At 50.0% G+C, this 17486-nt stretch overlaps 1 protein-coding gene across 4 annotated transcripts; it reads left to right on the top strand.

Annotated features, from left to right (window-relative positions):
- The first annotated feature begins 2220 nt into the window (after positions 1-2220).
- Positions 2221-17322, top strand: P2RX5 (purinergic receptor P2X 5). 4 transcript variants are annotated; one of them, XM_075719443.1, is made up of 13 exons: positions 2221-2922; positions 3933-4014; positions 6371-6521; positions 9610-9681; positions 10716-10791; positions 11134-11230; positions 11617-11697; positions 12497-12632; positions 13451-13587; positions 13872-13965; positions 14478-14543; positions 14871-14953; positions 15262-17322. In XM_075719443.1, the coding sequence occupies exons 1-13, from the start codon at positions 2868-2870 to the stop codon at positions 15335-15337; spliced, it is 1206 nt and encodes a 401-aa protein (XP_075575558.1). In that variant the 5' UTR covers positions 2221-2867; the 3' UTR covers positions 15338-17322. The 4 variants fall into 4 exon arrangements, with proteins under 4 accessions (XP_075575558.1, XP_075575557.1, XP_075575559.1 ...); XM_075719442.1 differs by having other exon boundaries at positions 2884-4014; XM_075719444.1 differs by lacking the exon at positions 9610-9681 and having other exon boundaries at positions 2884-4014.
- The last annotated feature ends 164 nt before the right edge of the window (positions 17323-17486 follow it).

The raw sequence follows: 17486 nt of genomic DNA, 5'->3' as shown, positions 1-17486 counted from the left end.
TTGTTTGGAACTGGAAGGGAACAGGACAAGTGCCTAAAATGGGCACCTCCAGCAGTCACTCGTGAATCATGCCTGCACCGGCCAGGGCTGTCTGCCATTGCCTGGAAAACATGCCGTCTCTTTCGGGTGCGATTTAAAGATGCTAACTGGGCCGAACTTGAAATGTTTCTATGCTACAATGCCATAGAGAGACAGATGTGACCTCGCTGTGTTCAAATGCTGCTGTGTCAGAGCAGGGCTCTGAAGTTCAATTTCCACAGTCCCTTTACGTGGCATTTACGGGCTCGTAAGTGGGCTGAGTTCAGCTCTGGGGCAGCTTAACACCAATGAGCTACTGGCAGGTGGAGAGAAATGTAGACGAGGAGCAGTCTGGGCAGACAGGGACATGTACTCTATGACTACGTGTGAATAATGAGAAAGCAATTACCGAGAGCAGTATGAGGAGTTACGTATAGGTGTAACATGTCAGGAATAAAAAAAGAGAGAGAGAAAGGGGGAGTTTCCATCCCAGAGAAGTCCCCCCCTGTGAGACTTTCCAGACGGAGCAAATAGCCCTCATGGGAAAGGAGCAGAACTGGGTTTTTGCCATGGGAAATTCAAAAAGTTGGACTCAAGAAGGGAGATACCTTGCAGAAGAGATCCAGCCTCAGTCCCTTGAGAAGGACTAAGAGAAACTACTGGGGTTTTGTCTCTTAGCTGATGGTGATTAGATTTTGTTAAATAATTTACTCCTCCCTGGGAATGAAACTGCTTATATCTGAACAACCCACAGATACTCTGAAAAGAATACCAGTAATCTTGACTTCCAGGCAAGAAAAAAAAAAAGTTGTGAAAACTAGAGGTGGTAAGAACAGTATCTGCAAGAGCGTGCCAACGACACTGTTGTCAGCACAAATCTAGCCTGTGCTGAGCAGTATTCAGAATATTTTGAGGAACATTTGATACAAATTGAAGCTTTTTGTTCAAAAACAACTGTTACAGCTGTGTTTCTAATTGATGGCTCTGAAAACCCAGAAAAGTACCAGTTTTACATCCTCTTTTTTAGTGATCGAACCTGGTTCACATCTTCAGGTCACACCTATAACAGAAACACTTCTCTCTCTTAAAGAACCTTTTTTTCTAACCTGTGTAAATCCTTTTTGCCATTAATTGACCTGGAAAATAATTGCAAAAACTCATAGCAGGCCTATGTCTGTGCCACTAAGTAAAACCAGGCCAGGAGGCAACACGCTATTTAACTGCTAGCAAGTTTCCTGCTCTGATTTTAGCCTGTGCAGTCACCCAGAGAGAGAAGGAAGATGGGGATGGAGCAGGGCGGGTCTCTAGACACCACCAAGGGCTGACTTGTCTCCACTGGTACTCTGTTTGTCCGTGAATTTGGGTGTTCTTAGTGCAGCAGGAGCACTGATGCAGGCGGTCCTGAGACATGAGATAAACTCGCTGTTCAGTCCTATCCCTGGAGCAGGTCCAGCAGGGCCAGGGCAAGCAGATGGTGTTCTTGTGGGACCAGACCCATGATAAGAAACGACGCTTGGCTGTCACCCAGCAGCTTGCGCTTGCAAAGCGTCCCATCTAGGAGCAGACTGGGCAGAAAATGGGGTGGTGGATCCTGTAGGATGCTCCTGTCTCCATACAGTTCGGGTTCCTGGAGCTGGGTCAGTCTCCCTGTGCCCAGCCCCAGCTTGGCTCTGGGGTCCAGGCAGTGGCGAGGGGAGATAGGCTGAGCCTATCTTACTCATGTCTGGCCTCATGGACCACTGTGGTCTCTTTGAGGGTTTTGTTTCTTTTGGTTATGATACGTTTTAAGAGTTTTTATTTGTGTTTCAGGCTTTCCCACAGAGCATCTTTAAGACTGGAACTAGTGACAATCTGGTCTGCAGGCAGCTGTAAGCAGAGGTGTGGACACAATGGCCAAATATCGTTTGAGGAAGAGGAAAACCATGAGTAGGATCAGAGTGAGAAAGAGGGCTCCAGGAGGAGCTTGGGGAGCGGCAACATGTTTTGTGAGATAAAGTGGGGTTGCCTCTGTGGGGTGCGCAGATAGGGAAAGGAGTGGACATGGAGAGTGGGAGAGGTGAGCAAGACCCGCTCTTTGCTTGTGCTGAGGCTGAAGGGCGGCTGCAAAGTTTGGGAGCAGGACTGGGGCTAACCCCGAGCCAGAGGAGCAACCGGGGGGTGGATGGGAGCGGGGGGCTCGCTCCGTCAGCAGCCTGCCTGCCATCCCAGGAGCCCCTCATGGAAGAGCCGCGTGCTGGAGCAATCGCCTGCCGTGGGGCTGGAGCTGGGGAGCGCAGCAGCCGCCGGGTTAAAAGGAGGCCACGGGCACATTTCTGTTCTAGTTTTGCAGCTGCTGGAGAGAGGTTTCCTTCGCTTTGCAGAAGGAAACTCTAGGGATGGCTGTGGGATGAGGGACAAAATGAGGTATTTTGAGGATAGTGTTTTGTTCATTATTACACTGTTTGTGATTCTCTTGCGATTTGGAGCAACCTTGTCACATGTTCATTAAAAATCTGATCTGTCTGTTTAAATTTGATATGGAATTTAAGGAGGAGGAAGGATAAAATTTTCATAAAGCCTGAGGTCTGGAAAATTCTTCTCCCTGGGAAGAGAGTTGCGTAGGGCAGCGGTGTGTGGGCTGGAGCAGATCACCTCTCTCACTGCCTGCTGCCTCCATAGTGTGACCCACTCTCCTGACCTGTGTTCGAGCGTGTATCACAGTCGCGTACTGTGTACTCTCAAGAGCCTTCCCAGTCTTGACAAAGCCCCGTGAGCTAATTGGGTGCTCGTGCATGAACACAGTAAACCCTGCAGTTTATGCTTGATGCACCACCTCGTGTCTCTGATAGACTCTCTAATAGATTCAGCCTATGAGGAGTCCCATCCCAGAAGACCCCCTGGGAGACATCTCCTGTCAGTGCACAGGTACGGGATCCCCCCGGAAAGGCCACACTCCAGTTCAGATCCTAGCTTGCTGCTGGATCTCCTCTTGGTGAGGTACATTACCTCTTTTAGCCAGGCTGCTGGAAGGTCCTGGCTTACTTAATTTTCCACCTCGAAGCTCGTTCTGTTCCCTCCTTAGCCAGGAGACAGCATCCACCCTTCTTGATTTAAGTAATGATAATTTCGTGTCCTTGCACATGCAAGTGACTGTTAAGACTGGGAGTCATCTTGTGCACTACTGGCTATTAAACAGCTCTTGTCTCAGTGAGAGTTAAACTATTCCTCTCCCTTTGGTATTTCATCAGATGGTACGCTCTGGATGTGCCTAGCCCAGCACTCACTGTGCGTTTTAGTGAGATGTGAAGGTGTTTGATCCCTTAACAACACGCAGAATTGATTTATTAGTTTCTTAAGTTCTTGGGGTTTTTTGATGGGGGAAGATGTAGTAACCGGGCAGGTATATGGGATAACTGGTAAGGACCCAAGCTCTCGTTGCTCATGCAAATGCTCACGAAATTAAAAATTGAACCAGGTGCTTTGCCGTCATGTAAAGGCTGAAGAAAGGCTTTGGTACGTAACAGTGAGAGACGATAGCTCTGTCACCTTGGATGCTGTAACCTCTTTGCGCTATAACACGTTTCATTATAAACATTCCGTGACTGTGGGGGAGAGAATGAAGCTTGGGGGCAAAACTGAGGCGGGGGCTTCCCCAGAGGATGAAGTAGCTGGGAAGCAGCTAAGGAAGGACCTCGCGTTAGTGCAGCTGCTGGTTTCTGACCCAAGAGCTGCTGCTGGCAAGCAGCTGACGGAAGGGAGGAGATCAGCCTCTCCTCTGAAGGGGTTGGTGTGTCAGGTTTCTATGCAGAGCACGTGTGGATAACGCGAGCTGCAAACGCTGCTGCCTGCTCCAGCCACCAGCACGGAGCGAGCCGGGAGCATGGGGCAGGTGGCTTGGAAGGGTTTATTTCTATCACTTTTTGATTATAAAACAGAGAAATACGTCATTGCGAAGAACAAGAAGGTGGGGATTCTCTATCGAGTGGTGCAGCTCTCCATCCTGGCTTACCTGGTGGGGTAAGAATCACCCTGCATTTCACATACTGCTGCAATTGTGTTTGCTTGCCGTGTGGTGATAAAGATTAATGTAGGATACTCTGCATACAGTGACAGCTTGCTATGCCTTATGATTTTAATGCAGATAGTTACGCTTGTTTATACAGCTGGATTTTGTAATGTCTTATAGATTATATCTGATTTTTCTCCTGCTACGGATTGGTAGATTCAGCTCTACCTTCCACATTAACATTGGGTTAAAAATAGATCAAATGGCACTGTGGCTTTGTACTGCGTTATTTATGCCTTTATTTCTGTATTCGGCGGGAATGGTGCCAAACCTTAACACCTGACTCAGAAACAATAGCATTTATGGCCGCGGTTGCTGAGCCTTGGGACAAACCCGGCTTGTCTGCATGGCTGCATGACATGCCCAAGTCTAAATGGGAGGGAACCAAGCACAAAGTGGTGGATTTCTTTGCTGGAGTGGGCTGCAGCGGCCAGGATTGCGGAGGTTGAGGCAGTGTGAATGTCAGCTGCCTTGCATTTATTTCAGAGCAGGGTGAGTGGGCATGCAGACAGCTAGAGCACCTCTCAGAAAAGGCCCAGTTCTGCAAGAGGCTGGTCATACTGACACGTAACGAACACAGCAATGCCCCTTGCAGTTTGCAGGCTCAGACCTGGAATTATCCAGCCTATGTGATGCCTGTGCCGTTGCTTCCTGAGTTTCTGAGGCTTTGCAGAGTGTGATTCGTAAGTCTTTACCCTCAGTGTCTGTGCTTTGAGTCCCTTCACCTTTCTCATGCCTTGTGTTTTCACTGATTAAATATGGCAGAGTCATTTTTGCATGCTGGTTTATTTATAGAAAGGTACACAGCTCCTGTGCCTGCTTTAGTTAGCAGGGCTAACTAAGTCTCAGCAGTCTGGCATGTATTAGCTGCTAAAGGAGGAATCCTGTAGATAACGTTGCCGAGGACGCATCCTCCGTCCAAGAGGGATATAGCATGACCAGTGACCACAAGTGTTCAGAGACTGGGCCATACTGGCTATTTTCTTCCTTAGGCACCTATTGCCTTCTGCAAACCTTTGGCACCGTCGCTGGCAGTGCCTGCAGTGACTCTTTTGCGGCTGGGGGCTTACAGCTTAGCGCAGAGGAGCTTAGCGTTGGTCTGGTGTCTGACTGCTTGATCATGTACCCATACCTGTCCAGAGGCTGCCTCGGGGGTTCTGGTCATCAAACCCCTCTGGATCGTTTCTGGCATGTAGCTGCTATTTCCTCCCCGATTCACTGTGGAAAATGTAAGGGTCTGCTTTCGAGCCCTCCTGGGAGAGAAAACTGGTGTTCTAGGAGAAAGAGGAAAGTAGGAAACTTCACAGGGGTGGGGAATGTTATTATTCAGGTTTATCACAAGTAGTAGCTGAAGGGCAGCGTATGTCAGTGCCGCTCAGCCCCAGAGATGGCTGCTTTTGCTTTCTGTGTGCAGCAGTGCGCTCCAGGTCAGTGCACTGCAAAGGGGAGCTGTGCCAGCAAATGCAGCCCGTGTCCCTCCCCCAAAACCTGCCCCAGCACCCTTAGCTTCTTCATGGGTCTGGGCGATATGTTATCTTGGCAGCTGACTTTGGCAGTATTGTGGGGAAGCTGGAAGCATTTCATTTAAGCCAGAGAGGTTTTCACCCAGTGATACGGAGCTCCTGCTGCTTCCAGTGGGGAGAAGCAAGCAAAACCCTTCCCTGGGCTGCTTGGCAAGACAGCAGCTCTTCCAGGCGTGCTAGCGAGAAGCCCAGCACAGAGGCCAGGGTGCAGTCAGGTTGTTACCATCGCGCTGGCTTACAAAAGATCCTGCATCCAGCTGAGAATATTCCCTACAGGTTTCTGTTAGTAATATTCAGCTCACCTGCCGGACTTGCATCTCTCCAGCCATGGTCTGTTGCTGGACTGGTGGCCTAATGGCAGGCTGCTAAAATGGGAGTCATGTATTTGTGAAACCAGCCACACTCTTCACTGCAACTTGCAAAAGCTTGTATTACTTTTCATCTTGAGGAAGTTAGAGCCCTGCCCTCCCCTCTTTCCATTGAGGTTGCTGAGCATAGCAGAGAACAGGGAGGTGGGAGGCTTGGGTTTTTTTACCCCATGACCAGTTATTACACCTTTCCCTGCATGTGGGGTCTTAGTCCTGACTCTTCCTCCAGTGTTGTAGATAAGCACAGCTTGTGTCAAAGAGTTTATTCCAAATTTGTAGTAGTAGTTGCAGAGGCTTTGGTGTCTTTGGCATGTTTTGGTTTGCCCTTGAACAGTGTTTGGCCTTGGTGTCAATCTCTGGCTAACTTGTTCCCTGGCCCCACTTGCTAATGCCGCTGCCTGCTGTGTTCTTCACAGGTGGGTGTTTGTTGTCAAGAAAGGCTATCAGGACACAGACACATCCCTCCAGAGCTCTGTCATCACCAAGCTGAAAGGGGTAGCCTTCACCAACACCTCGGAGCTGGGGGAGAGGCTGTGGGATGTTGCAGACTACGTCATCCCTCCACAGGTTGGCATCACCCGACTGCTATCGTCTCTGCCGTTCAGCTAGAAAGACATCTACCAGCGTGATTGCTGGTGGAAAGGCTGAAGTGATGTATCCAGGTCTTTTCTATGAATAAGCAGGAGGTGGGCTGCAAGAAGGCAATGCCGTGCCTTCTCTTAGGTCTTTCCAGCAAATATCAAAGCAGCCTTGTCTCTCTCGCAAAGGTCCATGATACCTGGCAAGCAGAACTTTGCAAGCAGAAGTCCCGTGGACTTCAGTGGGACTGCTCAGCTGAGCAAAGTGTCTGCTTGCCTCTTTTCCTGGGCTAGAGCAGGCATGCATGGGGCAGCCCAGAGAGGGGCGGGAGATGGAAAGAAAATGTGGTGCAATTTGAGTGATGAGGGTTGCTTGAAATGTGTCTGGCTAAACCTGCCTTGCTGCTTCCTTGACTTGAACGAAGTGAGGTGCGTAGCTGATGCTCAAGGGGAAAAGGTGGCAGCAGATGTGGCCTGGCACCACGTTGGAAATTGCCCGGCTGTGCTTGCCAGTGGCTGTTTGTGCTTTCCCTGCTAATGTCTACCGTGTGTGCATGGAAAGGTGTGAGGGGAAAATCAGGGTCCTGTGCTGACAGGGGGCAGAAAGCTGTAAATTGAACAATTTACTTGTCTGTACATAAGAATAAACCTTTACCTTCCTCCTGCTGCAGCCCGTGTTTACTCAGACCCGTGGATCTGTGCTCTGCCTCTCCACCAGTTTCAGTGCAAAGCCTCACTGCAAGCTGTCGGTCTCAGACCAACGAGTGCTGTGGAGCAGGAAGGCCAGGCAGCGTGCTGGCGGTGCCTCTTGTTCAAGCTGTGTGGAAGCCCTGGGACACTTAGCAGGTGGCTGGTGTGCACACCTAGAAATGAAATGGTGATGCTGATAAGTATTTTAACTTGTCAGACGTTTCTCCTGTGACTCAATGCCCTTGTTACTGCTTGTTGGCTTATTGTAGCATGGTGTGCTGAGTAAAGATAGATAGCTGTGTTTTCCTCTGGGCTGGCGTGCTCCGCAAGGCAGATATCTGGGTTGTGGCATCATGAAGCCAAACATAACTGAGCAATCAGTCGGCAATATTGAATCCAGCACTACTGCAGTGTGCCCCAGCGTACATCAGCCTCCAGCAGCCACAGCGATGTTAGACCCCGGGCTCACAGTGAAACTCGGCAACTTCTGTGGACTGTGATTGCAAACGTAGGCATCTCACGAGCTTTCTTGCTCCATGTGCTGATTACTGTTCATCCACTGAATATCTCAGGTCAGCCGTGAGATGCGTCTCACGTGGGTTTTTAGGAGGATCTGAATGCCTGCTACCAGTGCATTAAGTGACTTGCTGTGCTAACTACTGCGTAATCTCTCATTTGGCTTTGGAGGGAGAGCCCTGCGTGGTCCTGGTGGGTCTGGGTGGGCTGGTTTGTGCTGGAGAGACCCGGGTAGCGGAACAGGAGGCAGTGAGGGCTGGGGGAAACCCTATGTCCTCCACAGAGCTATGGGCAGCTCTCCTGAGCCCACCGGTGCGGCTGCTGACGACAGACGTACCTGTGTCCCAAAGCGCTGGTGGGTCGTGGGGTACACACCTCACACAGAGCACAGCAAGGGCAGGAGAGCGAGCCAGGCGAGTGCAAGAGCACTGAGCTCTGCTCTCGTGGACGGAAACCCGAGATCTCTGATTTTGATGTGCAGCAGGCAGGGCTGTGTGTTGGCAGGGGTTTTCTGAGAGACTCCGGAATAAACAGCAGGCACTCAGTGTACTGAAATTCACTCTGAGGGCTGAGAGTGCCCTCGGCCAGGGTGAACCAGTGGCACTCTGGGGTTAAGCTTAATGTAGAGCAAGGATTCACCTGGTGAACCCTTCACTCATTGCTTTCTGGGGCTTGTCCTCTGACAAGTTTGCAGAAACATCTTGTTCCCTGTTTTGGTTCAGAGCAGCCTTGTGGGGTCGGGGGTCCAGAGTTTGCTCCTGATCAGGTATTTTATCACCAGGTGCTCGCTCACACAAGCAGCCAGTGTTAGAGGTAGCAGGGCTCGACACACTGCCGGCTCCTGTTGTGGGTGAGGATTTTTTTGTCTGAGATGCTCAGGTCTGCCCTGCCCCACGCCAGGACCGTGGGCTGGCTCTAATGGTTACGTGTGCTCCCTCGGCGCGACGAGGGTCGGGCTCCCCGCTGCCAGGGGCTGTCGGGACAACCCGTGTTTCTGTAGCTGCAGCCTGGTGCTGACCCTCCTTCCTTTCCCAAGTGCGCACGGTACGGAGCAGAAACGGTGGAAGCGCGCGGTTTATTTTAGCATTCATTTCACTTCTGAGTGGCAAACCGTCCTCCATCCGTAGTGCTGTGGTAAGCTGCTTTCTTTCCCGTTTTGCTGACTGTACAACTGTCTTCAGGCTTGTTTTTTCCCTTTCGTTTCTTTTGATGGTTGGTTGTTAAGGGGAAACCATTCAGGGGAGAAGTTAACTATTTGAACTTTTTTCTGAACGTGGGGAAGGGACCGAACACAAGCTGTAAATATGCAAAGAAGGGAAGGCTCCAGAATGGGAGTTAGCCATGCATATTGTGGCTTTGCCTAAATACAGAGGAAACACTACACTGCCAGAAATAAGGATTTTAGGGATGAAATTGCAGTCAAGTCTCTCCTTGCACGTCTCAGTCAGTCATCCCAATGGCTTGATAAAGGGATCTGTATTCTCTCTATTACAGCCATGCTAGAAGTGCTCTGTTTTGTTTTATCGCATGTTCACGGTGTTGCACTAAATCTGCTCCTACGCCGTGCCCTGCTGCCTTGCTCTGTGAGCTCGGGCTTGTAACGGCGCAGCTGGGGCGGCCCGCCTGACCCTGGCTGAGAACAAACACCCACAGCTCTGCAGTGGAATGGGTCCTTTGATCCCTGGTCTGGGACCCACCAACCTCATCCAAACAAATATCCAGACAAAGGGCACTGTTGTATCTCAGCCTGAAAAGCATCAGGAGAGAGGAGGGTGTTACTGTTCTGCAGAGAACCACATCCTTCTTGTAACGGGTACTTTAAGAGTAAAGCACATTTTCTAGCTCTTCCTGCCTTACTTTGTTTATTCTAGGGTGAAAATGTCTTCTTTGTCATGACGAATCTGATTGTGACACCAAACCAGAAGCAAGCCATGTGTCCTGAGGTAGGAAGAACTGAGCCCCTTGGCCCCCAGACCCTTACAAACCTGGGGGTAAGAACTGACAGAGGACACCTGGGGAGCAATGAACACAGGAAGGATGAAAGGCGAATGGTTTTTCTCTGTAGTGTAGTATCTGAGTTGGGAAAATTGGACTGGTTACTGCAAACCTGGGAGGTTCAGCGGTCTTAATTTCCAGAGGCACTGATCGTATTGAGTCTTGCTGACTTTAGCTGAAGGTGTTGGACGTCTGCCCAGATGGAGATGAGACAAGAGGAGTGATTGCTCAGGGTCAGAAAAGGCCATGGGAAAACAACTTGGAGGTGACTCAGTCTAGTTATGGGTAGAGCAGACTTTCTAAGAGCCCCATCCTGGGAAGGGCTGAACATTCAGGCTTTCATTACCTTCAGGACATGGGAGGGTGCTTAGTACCTTCCAGAACGTGCCTTACGGGCCAGAGGCATGAGGTCTTTCTGTGTCATTTTGAAAAGTCCTCTGTGGAGAAGTGGTTCAGGATGGGCTGGAGCCTGGGGGAGGAGGACAGGGCTGTCCATGTAGCAGAGATTAATTTTCCATATCACAAGCAGAGGGGTAGCCCAGGCCGAGAGCACAGCTTGCTCGTTCAGGATACGGCTGTCCTCTAGTGGCTGCATTAACCCGATGTGCAGCCGAGAGAAGGGTAATTTTGAGCTCAGAGAGCTTGAAGCTTAAATCAAAGGTAGGGTTATCTCTTAAGGTGAAATACTGTGGCCTCCTGGTTGGTTTTGGTGAGTGGTAGGTGATGTCTGGGCTTTTTCATAGCATGTCCCTCTCCACACTGAGCAGACCCCAAAAGCAGGACGTCGTAGCTGAACCATGGGGTTGCTCATGGTGTGATGCTGTCGAGGTATTTGGACGTGACCTGCAGTTACCACTTCAGCTGCATGTTTTCAGTGTTCACCATCCTATAGAGGATTCACCCCACATCAACAGCACTTTGTTACCCCTCTGAGTCTCGTGTCCTGTCACAGCTCTCACTTCTGTCCTCTTCCACTTTGCAGAGCGTCCACATTCCCGATGGCCTGTGTGATAAGGACGGGGACTGCCCGGCAGGCGAAACAGTGGTGGCTGGCAATGGTAAGGGAAGGGTCTCTCCTCCTGTACTGTACTGTAGAGGCGGGTTCCTTCAGAGGCATCAGCCTGGTTACAACCCCAGAGATCTCTGATGACAGAGCGCCGCAAGGACTTTCTTTTCTTTACTGTCCTTTAAGATTGCTGCCTTGCTTACAGCTCTGTGGTGGCTGGGCCAAAGCACCCCAGGCTGCTCAGAGAAGCAACAAGAGAGTGGTTGTTGCAGCTGAGAGGTCATTTCACAGCAGGGGGGAGGGCTTAGTGTGGCATCTGATTTTCATGTGCCCTGTAGGCAAGGAGAGGAGGTGGCCGCTCTGTGTGACCTTTTCTGTGATGTCTGTGCTGCAGGTGTTAAGACTGGCCGTTGTTTGAAAGGCACGGACAGCATCAGAAGGACTTGTGAGATACTGGCCTGGTGCCCAGTGGAGAAAAGATCCAAGCCCACGTACGTGGCCATCCTGTGCTGTTTCCAAGCTTGAGTTGCTTGGCTTGCGCGTCACTCGGGGCATTTTCTGGGTTCCCTCTGCTTGGACGCTTGCTTGAATGTTGGCTGTTCCAGTGCAGGAGGGAGCTCTGCGCAGCCCCCTGGCAGGACTGGCCCTCTGCTCCCCCCTGCTTGGCTCACTGGCTGTCCCAGGGCTGTTTCCAGCTCTCAGGGCTTCCCCTCAAACTGTATGCTCCTCACTGACTCCTTGCTGGCAGCGTGGGGAAAGTGCCATGGCTGGCCTAGCACCATGGGATGAAACCTAGCTGTTTCTAAAATGGTGATTCCAGTTTAAACATGTAGGCAGGGTATGAATGTAAAACAGATAACAAACCCTTGTCTTCCAGGAAACCGCTTCTCGCCAGTGCAGAAAACTTCACTGTTTACATCAAGAACTCAGTCCGCTTCCCCAAGTTTAACTTCTCCAAGTAAGTGCAGGTGCTCAGAGATCCCTCTGTCCATCACAGAACCAATAACCTCTGTTTGCTCCTCTGTCCTTCACCTGTCTGTGGGCTGGGGTGGGGAGGTGGATATTCCCTCTTCTAAGGCACAGGGAGAGGCCTTTGGCTTCAGGCTGCGTGGGAACAAGGAGATAATGAAGGCTTGGATCTTCTCAGAGAGCAACTGCGATAAAGCTGTCCCTCACCAAATAAGGTCTGCGACAGCTCCTCCAGCGTGGGGTGCACGAGAGCTTCTAAGGCAGGTGGATCTGGCCACCAGCCAGGGCACAGTCATGTTCCTGTGCTGCTTCTGCTCCCAGATATTCCTCCTCTTCCATAAAAATGAAGGTGACTGGACAAGGCTGGGAAAATGCAAATTTAAAAATATTGGTTTGTGTTTGCTGCTACAATATGAACAAAATAAAGAAGTGTAGAAGGGAGCATGTCCTTGCTATTCTCTCAGGCTCAGCTAGACATTTCTAGCATCTTTTTTTTTTAAACTTGAGAAAACCAGCTGGCCCTGGAGCACTCTGGCAACCTGCTCCATGTGAGTCCTTTCTTGAGCCCAGATTCAGCTGGCCTGGAGGTCATTTTTGTGTGGGCAGACTGCTTTCCCTCAGGCAGCAGTGGAGAGGCTCGCAGAGTGACAAGGCTGGTGGCAAGGTGCCGCTTCTGTTGTGCACGAGGGGTGCTGGAGAAGTCTCTTGTCTCTGCAGTCTTAGTGGCCTAGGCTATGCAGGCAAGCAAAGAGAGAGACAAGGTGGATTTCTCTCTTCCCTACATGCAGGACGAATGTGCTGGCAAGCAACAAGTCCTACCTGAAGAGCTGCCGCTACAGCACGGAGCATCCCTACTGCCCCATCTTCCTCCTGGGCAATATCATCCAGTGGACTGGGAACAGCTTCCAGGAAATGGCCTTGGAGGTAGGAGTCCCCTGCGGTGGCGGTGGGGAGGGCCGCTGGCAACTGCCCAGGGAACTGCCTCCTGTCCGGGGTGCAGTGGAGAGATGCTGGTTCTTAAAATCACACTGGTCCCATTTATCCTGTCCCCAGGGAATGAGAAGCAGGGCGATGTAGGTTCTCTGGAAGAGATAGTCACGTCAGTTATCTGTTATTCAGGGCTGCCCAAACTGCTGCTCTGCCAGCAGGGTTTCTTTGTTTAATTTCAACATTACTACATCATCAGTTTAAACCCAGAACTCTGGAAGGCCAGTGGGGCTCCTCTGCTCAGAGAACACCCCAGAAGGTTCCCTCTGCAGGAAACGGACACGTTTCTGCGTGGAGACCCGGGGCTGCAGCGCCAAACGGGCTGCGAGCCAGTGTGCAAAGCACAGGCAGGGAAGATGGAGCCGGTCTGAGGCATCCCGGGAAGCAGAGGGTGAGAAGAGTGCAGGCTTTGTGCTGGCTTCTGCACTTGTGAGCTTCATCCCTGCATAAAAGAGCATCTTCTCCACTGAAGTATGTTACAGCCACTTAAATTAATGAAATCAATGTCCTGGGATGAGAAATCTCTTCCTAGGATACCAGAACAGGGAAAGCCAGGGTTGTGTGTAGAGTAATATGACTAATACCATAAACATGAACTTAGCCCATCCAGAAGAGTGTGTGCTTGTGTCTGTGACCTGAAATGCAGCTTTTCTTGTCCCTGGGGAAAACTTGCCCAAGGATCTGACAAATTTGAAGACAAATTAATTGAATTAAGCTTAAAAAAACCTCACACTCTCTCTCTCTCTCTCGTTAAGGGTGGTGTGATAGGAATTCAGATTGAATGGAACTGTGATCTTGATAAAGCCCCTTCTGAATGTAATCCTCAATATTCTTTTAGCCGGCTGGATAACAAGTTTGCAGGAAAGTCCATCTCTTCTGGGTACAACTTCAGGTAAGTAAAGAGGAGAATATGACGCGGTACCGCAGTCAGGCTAAGCTGGTTTGACGTGCAGGTGTTGGAGGCTGGCAGTGAGGTACCAGCTCGGGCTGTGCCAGGCACTGCCCCAGCCAAGCACGCCGCTTCAGTGGAGGGCGGGAGGGAGTCATGCTCATGGCAAGCGAAAGCTGGTTTTGATAGGGGAATAGATCTGTTGGAAGAGATAGGTGAATTCAGGTGGGTTCTTGGGGGTTCGGGGGGAAGATTATGGGATTAAAATCAGTATTGTTGCATTCCAGGTTTGCCAAATATTACCGGGATGCTAATGGGGTTGAGTACCGGACGCTCATTAAAGCGTATGGAATCCGCTTTGATGTGATGGTGAATGGCAAGGTGAGTTCCCGGGCCAGCCTATTTCTGAGCCTGGAGAGGAAGAAGGCGGGAGGCATTTCTCAGTGGGAAGGCAGCTCTGGGATGAGAACAGCCTCTCTGGCTTGTCACAGGAAAGGGCTCTTGCCATTCAGCCGTGTCAGGCTAACCCTACGTAAGAAAGGAGATGACCTGGAGCGCGAATGAGTCTGCATCTCTTCTACCTAAAACCAGGCTCATGTAAAGTCCAACAGAAGTAAATATGCCCCAGAGACTTGCTTTTCATGCATATGTACTGCGCAAAAAAGAAGCCTAATCCAGGGATGACACAAGCTCAGAAATGCAGCCGTGAAGAGTTGGATCTGCGACACGTGCAGACCTTTAGCCTCCAAGATTGCTCACTGCAGATCTTCTGTGGTTGTGCCTGCTTGTTGCTGACCAAACACACCCACGGGCCCTGGTAGCTTCCCCTGTGTGATATCGCACCCTTAAGTTTGTTCCTTTCACCGAGTACTTCATCACCTTTTTTCTTTTAGGCAGGGAAATTTAACATCATTCCCACCATTATCAATATTGGGTCGGGACTCGCTCTCATGGGAGCGGTAAGTGAATGTATTTTCTTAAAGTAACATATTGGGACCCAGATCCCTCATTTAGCTGTTAGGAGGATAAAATGGGATGGTGGGTTTATATCTTCTCCAGTAGAGTTTTTGCTACTCTGGCTGCTCGGTCAGGTGTGTGCCTGTGTCCTGTCTTAAAGGCATTTGTTAATGTACCTTGTAGTCTAAGTACCCCTAAGATTACTTGGAGTATGAAAGAAAATACAGCTCCTACAAGTTCTTCTTCTTTAATTAATGCTCATTGCTAATTAGATCAGAACATTTCCTCTTCTACTCTAAAGATAAAACACAAGTTATTTCTGTTTGCAGGGAGCTTTCTTTTGTGACCTGGTGCTGCTGTATCTGATTAAAAAGAGTAACTTTTATCGAGGCAAAAAGTACGAGGAAGTAAAGTAAGTGGGCTTGGCTTTTGTGTTTAAACATGACTTTATTGTTATGACTAATAGAAATAGAAGATGATACGGGAACACAGTAAACGTTAATGGCAAACAAAGGCCAATGCCAGGAAATTAAATTCCTCCAAATGAATTTAGCCATTCCTCCAAATGAATTTAGCCAAGTTCCTCCCTCCCTCCGTAATTCATTGTTGCAGTTAGCTGGGGAGCAAACGAAGCTGTTGTGTCATGGCTCTTGCCTGCATTGCTTCCTGAAACAGAAAGAGCCTGCTTGCCTCGTCCGTCACCTTTGCTTGTTTCCTCAGGTCCACTTCCAGGAAATCGTTACCTAGCCCTACGCTGGATGGGAATCAGAGCCCTGACCAGCTCGGTGGGCTCTAGGCACAGCAATGGGTCTGCCAGCTGGACTCACGTTCCAGAAAAACCATGCAGGTGTGAAATCACGCCAGGACTGGGAGGTGGACGTACCCCAGATCAGGTCTACTGTCTATTATTGGGATGCCCAGAGGAAAAAACGTCCTTTTGAAGACTGCCCTTCTTTCCCGAGATGTTCTCTGGTATCCTGAGCTTGCAACAGTGTGTCGCCACTATGGATTTATAAAAGGAAAAAGAAGGCACCAAACGACTGTTTTTATATCTATTGATAGATATATCTGTACCCACCTCGATAGCCAGCGTTATCCTGTGGCTGTGCTTTGCTTCCATGTGCGAAAAGAGCCGTGATGTGAAACACCACTGGCATGTCGAGGAGGGCTGAGGCCGAGATTCAACCTGTCTCCTGCTCCACTGGCTTGCGGCCACTGCTTCTAACCCTCGCTTGCGTTACACGCAAGATTACCTGTAAAGCAGCAGGACTGCTCTTGTCAGGAAGCGCAATGAAACGCAGCATTTTGGCAGCTCTCAGAGCCCGGGGGAAAGGGGCTTGTTATCCTGCAACGCCCGTGCTGACTGGGCCTGCGTCACAGCGGGGACAATTACTCTATTGCGGGGCGTGTGTAACTATTAGGGCTAGAAATGGTGCTCCTCCAGAAAAAGCCTTCGCAACAGCTGCAACAAGGTGCACTGCTCATCTCGGGAACAGCGGGAGACGGTCCTGCCGCAGCCCTGAACGGAGAATCAGTTCAGCCGTGGCTGGGCCCCAGCTACCTCACCCGCTACCCGTCTCCATTTGTGGTTGGCCCAGAGAACCGACATTTCAGAGCACAGCGTGGGTAACAGCAGGCAGAAGAGTATTTTGAGTCAAGACAGGGACAGCTGGTTTTGTGGTTGATAGTGGGGGGGGGAAGGGGGTTAACGCACTGAAAAGCAACGTGGCACTGGGAGTATCTGCACGGAGACACTCTTAGGTTCTCCCTCCTTTGTTCAGTGGCTGCTTTCATTTGCTCGGATTGTCCTGTCTGCATCACTTACCAATTGCCCGTGGCGGGGAGAGAGCTAGATGGGGGACTTCATGCATCTGCCCTTTTTCAGAGTACCCTGAACTGTACTGCAGAGACCGAAAAGGGGAGCTCTGTCAGGTGAAACAGACTTTGCCGGGTTCTTCCAAATATACTGACAGGAGGAAGATTTAGAAGACAGATGGCTGCTATTTCAACACTCTGGTAACTTCCAAGAACTGCTAGTGCTGCTTTGTTTTTAAGAAATGTCTTAGTGCGGCCCGTTTTGTGAATTTATGCTCATGTGGGGATGTAACTAATCTCAGAAGAGAAAAGTGCTTATAGAATATCATTATTTAAAGCTTGCATTTGCTTGAGCTGACAGGAACCAACTCACCAGCTCCTGAAGACAGTAGGTGAATAAATGTTCCTGCCTCGTTTAAAGCTTCCACGCCGTGGCTTGGTACAAAGTGTTCTGTAAATGCTGCCGCATCACCATTGATCAGGAGCTGTCACGCTAAAGATCAAGTGTTTCTGTGCACTCTTTGAATATCAAGATTGAAAGGGCTCCTGCTGCAGCGTCCTCATGTACTGTGAGGCCAGCTGTAGCGAAGGTGGCGTTACAGAGAGCTGCTGCGATCGAGTGTTCTGTGCAAATGGGAGCAGCAAGCAGCAATCACCTTTGCTTTAACTTCTTTAAAGTGGTTACTCCAAGGTACAGGCTGAGCCTAAATTAAAACTCACTTTTGTTAGCAGTGGCAAACTCCAAATCCAATCACTGATAGCAAACCCCACCCAGTCTAGTTGACTCCCTCTGCTTCTGTTCAGATGCAAGTAATTGTTGAGTCAAACATTTAGCTAGGAAATAAATTTGCTCTCTACAGCTACCTGAAAGGAGGGTGTAGTGAGGTGGGTGTTGGGCTCTTCTCCCAAGTAGCTAGTGATAGGACGAGAGGAAATGGGCTCAAGCTGTGCCAAGGGAGGTTTAGATTGGATATTAGGAAAAATTTCTTCACGGAAAGGGTAGTCAAGCATTGGAAGTGGAGTGGTGGAGTCACCATCCCTGAAGGTGTTCAAAAAATGGGTAGATGTGGCACTCTGGGACATGGTTTAGTAGGCATGGTGGTGTTGGGTTGATGGTTGGACTGATGATC

The sequence above is a fragment of the Pelecanus crispus genome, chromosome 12 (genome assembly GCF_030463565.1).
Source record: "Pelecanus crispus isolate bPelCri1 chromosome 12, bPelCri1.pri, whole genome shotgun sequence".
Lineage (NCBI taxonomy): Eukaryota > Metazoa > Chordata > Aves > Pelecaniformes > Pelecanidae > Pelecanus > Pelecanus crispus.
The sequence above is the reverse complement of the archived record's forward strand: the minus strand, read 5'-3'. Positions and strand labels throughout refer to the sequence as shown.